Raw genomic sequence first — 13,627 nt, 5'->3', positions numbered from 1 at the left:
AGTTATTGTCACTGATTGTTCCCATTCTCTCTTGAGTCACTCCCGTTGGACCTTTTCTCTGCCATGCCATCAAAGCTGCCCTTGTTAAAGTCACTAGCGACCTCCACATTGCTAAATTCAATGGTCAATTCTCAGTCCTCTTCCTGACACATTAACAGCTTAGTTACTACTTAGAGCACATCCTTCACCTGGCTTCTGGGGCAGCATGCTCTTTTGGTTCTTTTGATCCACTGGCTTCTTTTTTTAGTCTCTTTTGGTGGTTCTTCCTCTTCCCTGCCTAATGTTGGAGAGTTTCTAGTGCTTAGTCCTTGAACTTGACCTTTTCTTTCTCTGTGTTTACTCCCTAAGTGATCTCATCTAGTTTCCTGGCTTTAAAGCAACAGCCTGGGTCTCTCCCGGAACTCTGGATTCATATATTAAATTGCTTATTCAAAATTCCACTAGAATGTCTACTAGGCATTTCAAAGTTAATGTATCCAAAATGGAATTCCTACCCCACTCCCCACAAAAACCACCCCAAACAACTGCAACCACCAACGAACCCCAAACCCTCTGCTTCTCTGGCTGTCCTTCCCATCTCAGTAAATAGCAGTTCCGTCCTTTTAAATTCTCAGGCCCCAAACCTGGAAGTCATTCTCAACTCTGTTTTTTCTCTGCTCACCCCACCTCCAGTCTATCAGCAGATCCTGATGATTCTTTATATATATATATTTAAATTATTATTATTATTATTTTTTTGCGGTACACGGGCCTCTCACTGTTGTGGCCTCTCCCGTTGCGGAGCACAGGCTCCGGACGCGCAGGCTCAGCGGCCATGGCTCACGGGCCCAGCCGCTCCGCGGCATGTGGGATCTTCCCGGACCAGGGCACGAACCCGTGTCCCCTGCATCGGCAGGCGGACTCTCAACCACTGTGCCACCAGGGAAGCCCTAAATTAATCTTTTTAAAAAATTCATTCCATTTATTAATTTATGGCTGTGTTGGGTCCTCATTGCTGCACGCGGGCTTTCTCTAGCAGCGGTGAGCAGGGGCTACTCTTCATTGCGGGGCGCGGGCTTCTCATTGCGGTGGCTTCTCTTGTTGAGGAGCACGGGCTCTAGGTGGGCAGGCTTCAGTAGCTGCAGCACGTGGGCTCAGTAGTTGTGGCTCGCGAGCTGTAGACACAGGCTCAGTAGTTGTGACGCATGGACTTAGTTGCTCTGCGGCATGTGGGATCTTCCCGGATCAGGGCTTGAGCCTGTGTCACCTGAATGGGCAGGCGGATTCTTACCCACTGCGCCACCAGGGAAGTCCCTGATGACTCTTTAATTTGTCCAGAATATGACCACATTTCACCATCTCTACCACTGCACCCTGGTCTCAGTTATCATATCTCAGGCACTAGTTTTCACTTGGATTATGGTAATGGCATTATAACTAGTTTCCCTGCTCCCGCTCTTGTCACTCTCTAGTCTGTTATCAATATAGCAGCAAGAGTGATCCTTGTAAAACCTAAGTTAAATCCTATCACCTGCTCACAGGAAACCCTCCAAAGGTTTCCCATTTCACTTAGAATAATAACCAGATTCTTTACGAATGGCCTATACAGCCATAGATGATCTGACCCCTCTCTGGCCTCATCTCCTGACACTCTCTTTCGCTTTCAGCTTCCGCCATTCTGGTTTCCCTGATGTCCCCTGAACACACCAAGCCTACTTCTGCCTCAGGGACATTGTACTTGCTCGTTTCTTTTTTGGGCTTATCCTTTCTCTAAAAAGCCACATGACTTGTTGGTTTGTAATGTCATCTTATTAGAGAAACCTTCCCTAACCATCCTGTACATAAAACTGTAAACATCCCCACTCTGGCTCTCCTTTCTCCTCTTCATCTCCTTTAGTATATATTTACTTGTTTATGTTTATTTTGTGTGTTCCCCTATTCTCCTACTAGCATATAAGCCCCATGAGAGCAAGATCTTTGTTTTGTTCACTACTCTGTTCCCAGTACCTAGAACAGGGCCTGGTACATGGTAAATATTTGATGAATAAAATGTAGGTTAGCACAAAATCGTAGATGGTCTTGATGCCAGATTAGAACATACACATTGTAAATATTAGTTCCCCCATCAAGGGCCCTTTGTCATCTTTCTGGTTAGTAGATTGTTCAAATCTAAAACCCTTCCCTTTTATTAAAAAAAAAGAGGGGATAACTTTAGAGGTATTAAAGCAGGTTGCATTTTTAAAGCTTGTTTGTGGTAATACACCATGTTTATATACCATAATGTAAAAGGCACTGTAGAAATAAATAAAAAGCTAGTTTGGTAGAAAGATGAGGCCATAACCCTTCTCTGAGTGAAGGGTCCTGGGTGTTAGATGTACTCGTGGCCGTTGGGTCTTCTGTGTTTTTGTGTGTCCACACTTCATTTTATAAAGTATCTCTTCGTAGAAAAGTAGATGAGAAGAGCGGCAGTGGTACTGCAAGAACTTTGCATATTCAGCTTAGGTTGTACAAAGTTCTTTCTGGTCTTTAAATGTGTTTCTTAGGTTTATTGAAATATAATTTATATACTATAAAATCCACCCATTTCAGTCTGCAGTGTTGTGAGTTTTGACAAATGTATACAGTCGTGGAACTATCATCAGAGTCAGCAAATAGAACATTTCCATTACCCCATAAAGTTTTCTTGTGTTCCGTGGTAGTCTGTTCCCGTCCCTCACCCTGAGCCCCTGGCAACCACTTATCTGATTTCTGTCCCCGTAGTTTTGCTTTTCTAGAATGTCATATAAATGGCATCACACAGTACGTAGCCTTTTGTGTTTGGCTTCTTTCATGTAGCATAATGCTTTTGAGATTCATCCATGCTGTTGTATGTATCAGGAGTATGTTCCTTTTTTTATTGCTGTGTTGTAGTCCATTGTATGGATGCACCACAGTTTTTATTAGCTCACCAGTTGATGGACATTTGGGTTATTTTCAGTTTTAGTTATTCTGAATGAAGCTGCTATAAACATTTACGTACAGGTTTTTGTGTGGACACGTTTTCATTTTTCTTGGGTCAGTATCTAGGAGTGATACTGCTTGGTCATCCTGGTATGTGTATGACTGTTTTCTAGAGTAATTTCTAGAGTTGCCAATTTCACCCCCCCACCAGCAGTGTATGAGAATTCCAGTTGCTTTATATCTTGCCAGGACTCTTAGTTTTATTCATTCTACTGGGTGTGTAAGTGTTAAAGTGTTTCCAGTTGCTGCTACAATGTCCATATCAAGTTTTCGTTTGCAAGCAGGCTTTAGTTTTGTTGAAGGCATTCTTTTCTGTGGAGCTTGTTCTGCACGTGATCCTCTCTGTGGTGATGTTCGGGTCCCTTACCACCTCCTCCCGGGTTGTGGGTGTGGAAGGGTTGCCCTGCGACTAGGCCAGGGAACTTGTGGACACTTACACATCCTTGCCTACTTCGCCTCCTCCCTGCAAGCGGTTCCCTAGTGTTTCTGCAACTTTCTTCTTCTGGCTCCATCCCAGCCAGGCTGGGAGTGGAAAGTTAAGAGTGTGGCGTCCTCTGACAGCCTCCCTTCTTGTAGAAGGGTCTGAGGCTTGTTTGTTTAAGCTGAACAGAGGATGCCAAACATAGAGTTTGAGTCAGCTCAGCAGTAGCTTAGACGCCCCTTTTTGCTCTCCTGGTTCCTCCTTCCCTTTCCCCTCCCCCTCTGGCCAGTTGTTTCCTGGGCTTTGTCTGAGACACACTGTAGAGTTTTAGTCCCCATCTACTACTGCCTGCTGTAACACAGAGGCGAGATGGAGGAGAAGCCACCAGGAAGTGTCTGACAACACTGAGCTGCGGGCCTCTGCCTCTGTGCTGATAGTACAGGACAGCAGTAACCTCAGGAGAAAGGCATTTAGAGGCTGCGCTGAGCTGTGTGGGCTTGTGGCTAATTCAGGGGAGGAGAAAGGACGGGCCTGGAAATGCCTCTCTTAGATTCGTCTTATTTGCCACCAACCATCTTTATTTTGACACACATTCTTGGAATTGCCGGTGTTCTATACTGGAAGAGATGTGCCAGAGGCAGAGCAGGTAATGGGTGCCCAGTGCTTCTTGAAATCTGCTGTGGGGCTTTCGAGGGTGGGGTAGATGACGGAGGCCTTCCCAGTTGCCTTCCTTAAAGGGCCAGTACAGCCTCTGGGCTGGGTGCTGTCAGACCTGAGTGCGGGTGGGATCTACTGAGGAAACCAGACTGTCCTGGGACCAGTTTGGGACCTGGACCCTTTCCTGTTTTGTGAGGTTCGTCTGACTGGAGGGTGCTGGTTGGATGAGATGATGTCTGGGCTGGAGGCTGAGGGAAGTGGCAGTTGTGCTGACTTTTGTCCTTCCTCAGAGAATCAAGCCCTTCCATTCTTTCTCAGTCTCAAAGTGGTTTTTGATCTTTTTTTTAAAAAAAAAAAACCAAAAGCATACAGTAACTCTATCACCCTCCTTCAGGTGTAAATGTGGGAGAACTTGTGGGGTTAGAGAAGTTTCTAGATTTGGTGTATATTTGGGTGAGAAAAGGCAGAGGAGGAAAGGTCAGTGAGAGGAAAGGGTCACAGGGTGTCCTTGCTGAGGTGCATCTGCGAACACGGGGGTGCCTCTGTTCTCTTTGATAGGGTTGAAACTGTTCTTTTCCCCTCAGGCAGCTACACAGTTTGCTGTCTGTGTATCCAAGCCATCCTGCATCCTGTTCAATGCAAGGAAGTTAACTGTTCTTTCCCCCAGGCGAATATTTGGATCCTGATATTAAAATTTTTTTCTAAGTGGTAGCAGACCCCCCCACCCCTTACTATTTGTTACATTATATTCCTTTGGCATCTAAACGCCCAGTGCTGGGGTCAGCCCCGTGTTTAGCTGATTCTAAATATCCATAGTTGAGGAATAATAAAGTCCAGCTTTTGCTGGAGTACACCCTTGGATCTCAGTGCCTTTAGTACTGTCTTTGTGACCTGCTTTCTGCCTTCAAGCCAACCTATTGAGACACTTGTTACTTGTATCTTACAATTAGGATGGAGATTTGATGACATTACTTAGTTTCTTATTAGAAGTTCATGAATGCTTGACAGAATTAGAATTAGATTCAGTCATTCCCCAGTGTCTTTCCAAGTAAGTCCCAGAAAAACTTATGACTGAATACTCAGATCCCAATGTGTGTCTGTATCAGCAAAAGCAGACAGACATTTAGAAATATGTTTGCTTGTGTAGTGGTGTGTTTTAAAAGGTAGCCCAAAGTGGCTTTCCTGAAATGTAAGCCTGTATTTGAGCTTATAAGGAAAGGAGTAGACAGGCATGAGTTATTTGGCTGTATATACTATGTCATATATAATGAGAAAGTAAATATTATTTAGGCAAAGGTTGCTGCTTTCATTTTCCTGTGCATTATGGTAATGGCGTTTCTAAACTACTAGTTGATTAATATTTTAAGAAGTTTATCCTCAGTATAGGATTTGCTATTGAACTTAGAAGTTGTAGTCCTATCTTTGAAGTGCTTTCTTGTTTGTTTTAGAAATATTAATTTCATAAACAGCTGTAAATACATTGAAATAAACAGAAGAAAAATAGATTGTAAAAGCTTTTTATTTTTATGAAACAACATTGATTCTAGTACCTAATAGTTATATTGGGAATGTGCTATGTTCAGTTTATCTGTAAAACTAGAGAAGTGGTTTTTTCAATTGGAGAGTATGGATTCTAAAACTTTTACAGGAGTACGTAAGAGCTTCTGTACCCATTTTATTTTAATTTCAATTTTAAGATGTATTTTATCTGTTAAAATGTGTTTTTAAATGACGTGTATACTCTACTGTACTACCTGCCAGTTGGACATCACCAGAATAAAGTTCCTCCACCATCTCTCTGTATATATTTACAACGCTTATAAATGTATACTTGATTAAAAAAGGTGAAGATTGTGTCTTCTAGTCTGGTCTTTTTTTTTTTTCTTCTTCCTCCCCTAATAGGAGGTGTGTACACTATTGCAGAACATAGGTCCTGTGCCTAATAAATTCTAGGCAAGTCTCAGGTGTTCAGTCCTTAGTAGTGAGTGGGTAACACATCGTTAAGTGATAACATTGTAATATTGGCTTAGTGTGTACTACAAGGTTTTGTGCTTCTTGTTCCACTCTTCTAGTCATATTTACATATTATAGGATGTACATAGTTTTTAGATATTGAAGGTATTTAACTTTGAAACAAATATTTCTGCAATTCCTTCATGCTCTTGTATTAATTTATTTGAATAATATCCTGAGGTTACAGGCAAACTATGAAACTGTTACTATTTGTTTCTATTTGTACAAAACAGTTTTTTAAAAAATGGTTCCCTGCAGTAAAGCACAGTACAGAAATAAGATGCTGCAACTGATATAACTGTAATTAAGTAATCTCTAATTTCAATCAAAATTACCTGATTGGTTATGTCATTTGGCTTTAAAATAAGTAACATAAATTTGAATGTATAGAATTGATTTATGCTGTTTAATACTGAAATTATATGTTGTTGAGTTCCATGTAAGATTTGTTTAAAAAAGTGTTCTGTCAGAGTTGAAAACTGCTAGGTTCCTTTTAGTGCTACGGTTCTAAGATACGATGTTCTAGTAAATCTTCATTGTGTTTGTATAGATTTCCGATTTCTTCCATTCTTAAAGTTGATAACAAATTTTATATTGCTCTTAGAGTTGGAAGGGACCTTACATATCAAGCAACGCAACCTGTCACTTAGTACCACTCTTGTCAGAAGTTATTCTTCCTTTGCTTGAAGGCCTCTGTAGAACATACAACCGATGGACTATTCATTATGTTGGTAATGGAGGAGTTCTTTTTTAATCTGAAAGTTGCCTCTTTGTAACTTACGCCCATCAGCCAAGTTCTGCCTGGCAAAGATCTAGTATACAGATGGTCCCCAACTAGATTGGTTCTACTTAGATTTTTCGCCTTTAACAATGGTGTGAAAGCAATATGCATTCAGTGGAGATCATTCTTTGAATTTTCATCTTTTCCCAGGCTAGTGACATGCAGTACATAACTCTCTCCTGATGCTGGGTAGTAGCAGCCGCCGCAGCTCCCATTCAGCCATGTGGTCACGAGGGTAAACAACTGATACAACCATTCTGTACCCATACAACCATTCTGTTTTTCACTTTCAGCATGGTATTCAGTAAATTGCAAGAGTTATCCAGCACTTTATTATAAAATAGGCTTTGTGTTAGATGATTTTGCCTAATGTAAGTGTTCTGAGCACATGTAAGGTAGGCTAAGCCAAGAGTTGATGTTTGGTAGGTTGGATATATTAAATGCACTTTCGACTTTGGATATTTTTAACCTGCGCTGGGTTTATCGGAATGTAACTGCATCATAAGGAAGATCTGTACTCCCTCTTCTAGGTGTCAGGCTTGCTTATACTTGAAGGCTATCTTTGCCAGCCTAGACACTTCCCTTTCTAATACTACATACAATTTCCTAACTCCTTATCATTCTAGTATTCCCTTTGGACAGTTAAATTGATTATTTTTGCTTTGAAAATGTGGTGGCCGTGTGTGTGTAGAGAGGTGAGGGGAGTACAGCAGGAATGTGGGGAAGGAATCTCTGATTACTATTTCTTAGCTTTCATTCGCTATTTTTTTCTAGGTGTTAGGAGTCCATTGGTGAGATCTAGTTATATGATATTAAGTACATGGCTTTTACAACGGTGTTCCCAAGTCACCATCTCTTCAGCAGATGTAAACAAGAACAGGAAGACACAGTTTGTACTGAAGCCATAATACCTGTAAGACAGAATTTAGCCCTAACTTAGTATCAATACTTGGAATTTCAAATAGCTTTCTGTACACCCTGTCCACACTTGCATTCACATGTATTATCTCATTGTTCCCCAAACTTCCTACTGTTTTAGCTTGCATCATCATTTTTCTTTTCCAGGACTGTTGAAATAATCTGTTTCGCCCCTTCTCTGTGTTCCCCCCACCCTCTCGCCCCTAGTCTGTCTTCTACCTGTAGCCAGAATGATCTTTCTAAACTACAGAGCTGTCTGTGTCACTCTTCTGCTTAAAATCCATTAAAGCTTTCGTCATGATCCACCCCCGCCCCCGCCCCCAACCGGCCTATTTCACTAGTTTCATATCCTGTGTTGGCCTTATAAGCACTCAGTACTCAAGCATCATTTAAAAACTTGTAGATCACTACCCGAAATAACTGTGTCTTCTTTTTAACTGACAACTTGATGCTTGTCCTTCAAGGTGAGTAGTTATCACTTCTGGAGAGCTTCCTTGACCGGAATAAAAGTTCCTCTTCTGTGTTCCAGTAGCATTCTGTTAATACTTCCTATTCAAACCTTTGTGGTCATCTTGTTTAGCTTGTTTTTTTCTCCACTAATTAGATTTTATTAGACTAAGATCTTTAAGAACAGGAACTCTTACTCATCTCAGTTTCTCAAGTGTCTGACAAAATAGATGTCAATGAATGTTACTTGAACAAATAAATGAAGGAATTAAGATATCATTAGATTAAGCTGTAACAGGAACCATCCTGTTCATGTGTATATTTACAGGGCTTGGCTTAGCTTGATGTGTGGCCTGAGGTGAGTGCTTAGTATAGGCTAACTGAATAATATAGAGTTGCCCTGTGTTTTAGTTTATTAATATCCATGTAGAGGTAGTGTAAATAGGAAAAGGGCTTTATTTATATACTTGAGAAGAACATTTGCATATTTTGTTTGTGAAAGGACAGACTAAGGTCTTGTTTTCTTTATCTGTAAAATGAACGAGTTGGACAATCTAATCTCTTAAGGTTCTTTCCATTTCCAGCATCCCACTAGGAGGACCAGCTCTAATCCCTGGATCTGGACCATATGGAGTACAATCTAGAATTGTACCATGCCTTTTTTTTTTTTTTTTTTAAAGCAGCTCCATTACACTGTTGAGTCTCATTAACCTAAGATAAGTTATAAAATGGTCAGACCTCGTGCATGAACTGTTGTCTCCCCTCCAGAGACTGCTGTTCCTTTGGTTTTCTTGAACTTCAGCATAAGACTTAAAGGCATCCTAGTTAAATTTTGTCCTATGAGATTTGGTGTAGATTTTTGCAGTTGCTTTGAATTTTAATTCCTCCATTTATGACTTAGCTGTGCATCCTCCATTTGTAGTACCTAAATTTTGTTACGCATGTAATAGACATGCAAATATTTAAACAAATGGTCATATACCTAATATATTTTTGCTCAAATAACTAAAACAATAGGTGTTGTAGTCAAGATGTAGTCTTTCTCTTTTTCTTTCCTTAGCTATTTTTTTCTAGATTGTTCAGTGTGTAGGAAGACCACTGAACTTCGAGTCAGAAGATCTGGATTCTAAGTCCTGGCTTTTCTGCTTACTACTATGTGATGTTAGGTCACTTAATTCCTCTGGACTTCGAATTTCTAATTGGCATGAGAAGAAAAAAGACTAAAGTCTCTAGTTTTCTGCAATTTTGGCAGTACGATTATCTGGCCCACACTTGGATGTAGTATGGAATTGTGGTTGAGAGCTTGTTGAGAGTCTGGGGTCAGACTGCCTGTGTTTTCATCCTAGCTCTGCCCTTACTGGCAGAGTGACATTAATCTCTCTGGGCCTCTGTTTCCTCATCTGTAAAATAGGGTTAATAATACTGCATGGTTGCTTTGAGTTAGTTCTTAGAATATACTCTGCACATGGTTAAGGACTATATAATTGTTTGCTATCATTATACTTTTTTTTTTTTTAGCAAAACAAACAAAACAAAAGATATCAGTGAAGACATTGCACTTTCCTGTGGGCTCCTGGGACAAAATATAAATGTTTATTTTTACAGTTGGGAATTTAAAAATGTGGTAGAAGCCAACGTGGAAGTGTTTAAAAAGTTAGTGATATATTATGAATCATTATCTCACACATTAGAAGGAAAGACTATGTCTGCTTTACTAGCCTCAATAGTGGGTGATTTTGATGTTTTAGGAAATAAATGTATAGCTTCAGTTTTCTGTGCTAGTAAGAAAACCAGTAGCTGTAAGTTCTTAGATAACTTCTAGCCATTTGTGGAAATATTGGCGTGAATCTCTTCCTTCCATTCAGCATTTTAACGAATCTGCAGGTAGCAGCCAGATTCACCTTTTCTTGCCTCACATCTCTGGACATCTAGTGAACTATGAAATGGCTGAACATTGGGCTAAAAAGGAAGTGGACTGGCCCAGATAATCACTATACAGGCTGATTTCCTCTGGGTAATTAAGAGCTGACTGTCCTCATCCGGGTCCTCTCTTTCCTGTTAGCAGTGGCTTCCCTTTTGAGGCTCAGGATCTCCTAGGATCCTAAAGGAAAGGCCTGTCTCCTGGTGGCTAGACTGACATTGTCCCCAAAACTCTCTCCTGCTTTCCTCAGTCTGTAGTACCTTCCGGGGAAAAAAGTTCTGCCTGGATGCCAGAGGAGTGAGAAAAAGAGCACGCTTTGGTTCACCTTCCTTAAACCTTACCCAGTAATGATTATTTGGATTTTTGGAGGCTGTGAAATTATTTAGTATTTCTAGAAGTTGCTCTACATACTCATTTGGGATATGCCTTAAATCTTCAGTTGGCCGTAGGTGTTTTTATTTCTTAACTTGCCAGGAACATTCTACCTCCTTCCATATACAGCTTCCCTACCCCAGTTTAGTTACTCTGGTTTAGGTCCCTCTCAAAGACAGCATGGTGTAGTAGGAGGCCTAGCTTTGGAGCAGGATAGATGGATATGTAATCTTGGTCTAGTTATTTAACCTTTTAAAAGTAACTTCAGGGCTTCCCTGGTGGCGCAGTGGTTGAGAGTCCGCCTGCCGATGCAGGGGACGCGGGTTCGTGCCCCAGTCCGGGAGGATCCCACATGCCGCGGAGCGGCTAGGCCCATGAGCCATGGCTGCTGAGCCTGTGCGTCTGGAGCCTGTGCTCCGCAACGGGAGAGGCCACAACAGTGAGAGGCCCGCGTACTGCAAAAAAAAAAAAAAAAAAAAAACCAACCAAACAAATAAAAGTAACTTCATCTCTAAAATGGAAATGATAATACTTTTTTTTAGAGAATTGTTGGGATTAAATGAAATGATATTTAAAGTTTTTAGCACATTGCGTGTGAACTAACAGTAGGTGCTCAATTAATTTTAGCCTGGGTTATCGAGTGCCTTCTAAATGTGTTAGAGACTAGGATACGAAGAAGACATTCCCTGCACTCAAGGAATTTAAATCTGATAAAGGTTACTAAATATGAATCAGGAAATCTTTATTCCCTTTTATTCTCTCTTCCCTATTTCTTATGCATTTCTTTTCCTAGGTTAAGGTAAATTCTAGAAGGACCCTTCCTCCAAGAGTGACTAAGAAGACTCTAATAAGAGGAACAAACTGAGTAGAGTTGTCACAGGTTATCGGGGTGACTGGGAGCTTAGTCAAGGAGGGATAAAGTCAGCTGTTAGTCCCGTTATTAGTAAGTAGTAACAGGATTATTACCAGTTTGTAGGTGGGAGAGATGCCTAATAGGGGGTAAGGAAACTGTCAGGGAACTGAGGCAGGTCACAGGGCTTGTTTAAACTGAGTGACCTGCTAGGTAAACTTGTGTTTACTTTTTTTCCCACTTGCAGTCTTTTGGGCTAATTTCTGGAAACCTGCTTTCCTGGGTGCTGCCCCTCCCTCCCTGTCTTCAGGAACGGGATTGGAAGTAGCATTAGCGTGAAGAAGTTGTTCTATTTAGGGAGCTAAAGCAGAGGGCCAGTGATTAGGCCCTTATCTGCAGTGGGGCCTTTCTGAGTGGTGTGGGGACAGGATCGGAGCATCTGTCCTGACAACAACAGAGGCTCTGCTTTTTCTATCCCCTGGTTGCATCAGAATTATGAAGAAGCACTGATGGGCCAGGCCATCTGAATGAAAAAGCCCTTCATTGTGTTTCTTCAGCATTCCAGTGTCTGGTACAATTAGCCAAGACTCAGAAAACAAGTTGGACAAACAAGCAAGCAGCCTTCCACTGAAGGATAAATGGATTTCTGGCACAGCTGAGTTAAGTGCGTTGACTGCAGAGACAAAGTGGGAGGGTCTGGGAAGAGGAAGGTGCCTTTGGGATGACATTCCTGGCTGGATGAGGGGAAAGAATGGAGCAAACAAGCAAATGGTGTTTTTGAAACTGATGAAATCTGCTGTGCCAGATCTCCCTAGAGGCTGGTTGGGGCTGGGCTACTCTATAAGGAGGTGGAATCACTGGGGAGAAGACTTTTGACTCTTTGGGCAGCTCAAAGTCGGGACATGAAGCTCCCTGTGGAATCTAGGAAATCCGTTGGCAGCGGACAGCATGTGGGCTTTCCCCGTGATAGCCTCCCCGACGTGGGGCTTTCTCAGTCGGTTAACACTTTACACACACTTCAGCCTGAGAAGAGTCCAGCCCCAGCAACAGGTTGTTGGGCAGTGGATGCACTGGGCTTGTCTCGGCAGTAAGCCATTTTACCTCACCAGCCCTCCTGCAACTGTCTCAGATTCACCGGGTCACAAGCTTCTGCTCTGCAAGTGGAGGGTACCTCAAAGACCGGCTTCTGCCTGCGCAAGCTTACTCACTCACTAACTCGGCTGGACTTCTGCATCTGAAGCGCCCACCTCGCCTGCTGCTGTTGGTCTGAAAACACTGAGCCGGTGGCGCCTTTGAATAGGATGCCTCTTGCATGAAGACCTGGACCTAGTTTGGAAGTGCCCCAGGGAGGAGCTTCCTCTCTGACCTCAAGGGGAGGGAGGAGGTCAGTAGGAAGTGGTGGGTGGAGCCACTTCTCCGAAGTTCTGCTGTCTCTGTTCACCTCGAATCCTTTAAGGAGCTGCAGGGCGTGCACAGGCCCCTAGCTGGTGGTTCTCTGGCACACCTTCCTTCTAGGCAGGGTCAGCAGACGCTGGCGACATGTGGCCCAGTTACCAAGATGAGCACGAGTTCAGCACCCACCTGGTTTGCCGCATGTGCTGCATGGGTTAGTATGTGAAGTTTTTTTCCCTTGCCTGGGCATGAGGATCCCAGATAGCCCTTACTCTCACTGACTCATAGGAACGCATGGGCGCTGAAGCCTTGGAGGCATTACAGCCTTTGGGCTTGTTAAAACGTGCAGTGGGAGAGGCTGGGGTGCCCGACTTCCTGGGGAACTTCTTAAGCTTGTAGTGACTGGCAGTTAAGAGCCTAAGCTTTGGGCGTGGGACTTTTTTATAGAGACTGAGTTCATGCTCATGCTTCTGTCTGTATCAGGAAACCACTTTTAAGTTATGTTTCATAGTTCTGAAAGTCCAGGGTGTATTTTTAGGAGAAGTTGGTTGGTTACAGAGTCCACCTCTGAGCAGACAGGACTGTGGGAGGAGGGGAGGGTGGAGTCATGACCCAGGTTTCCTCTTTGGGGCTGATTGCTAATTCTCTTACATTTACTCTCTTGTCAGCTGTGAGGAGGGAAAAAGGCTTGAAAGTGGTCTGGGGATGGGGATCTTAAGAAGAGTTGGAGGCTAGGAAAAGAGTCTTGTTGGCTTAGATCTCTCTTGATAAAGGAGAGGAGTTCATTTAGATAATGTTCTGTGACCTTGAGCAAGTGGCCTAGCCTTTTTTGGCCATAGGTTTCCTTGGCTTCCAAACTGGAGGGTGTACAGACTG

The 13,627-nt window shown here is 42.5% G+C and overlaps 1 protein-coding gene across 1 annotated transcript in view; it reads left to right on the top strand.

Annotated features, from left to right (window-relative positions):
* Window positions 1-2,909: 2,909 nt before the first annotated feature.
* The window catches only part of MACF1 (microtubule actin crosslinking factor 1), a 246,318-nt gene continuing 235,600 nt past the window's right edge, over window positions 2,910-13,627 (top strand). Inside the window, exon 1 of the mRNA XM_055082837.1 lies at window positions 2,910-4,046. Within this exon, the coding sequence (XP_054938812.1) occupies window positions 3,938-4,046 (109 nt within the window). The 5' untranslated portion in view covers window positions 2,910-3,937. The remainder of the gene's footprint in view (window positions 4,047-13,627) is intronic.

The sequence above is a fragment of the Physeter macrocephalus genome, chromosome 3, assembly GCF_002837175.3.
Source record: "Physeter macrocephalus isolate SW-GA chromosome 3, ASM283717v5, whole genome shotgun sequence".
Classification (NCBI taxonomy): domain Eukaryota; kingdom Metazoa; phylum Chordata; class Mammalia; order Artiodactyla; family Physeteridae; genus Physeter; species Physeter macrocephalus.
This window is presented reverse-complemented; position numbering and strand designations above follow the sequence as displayed.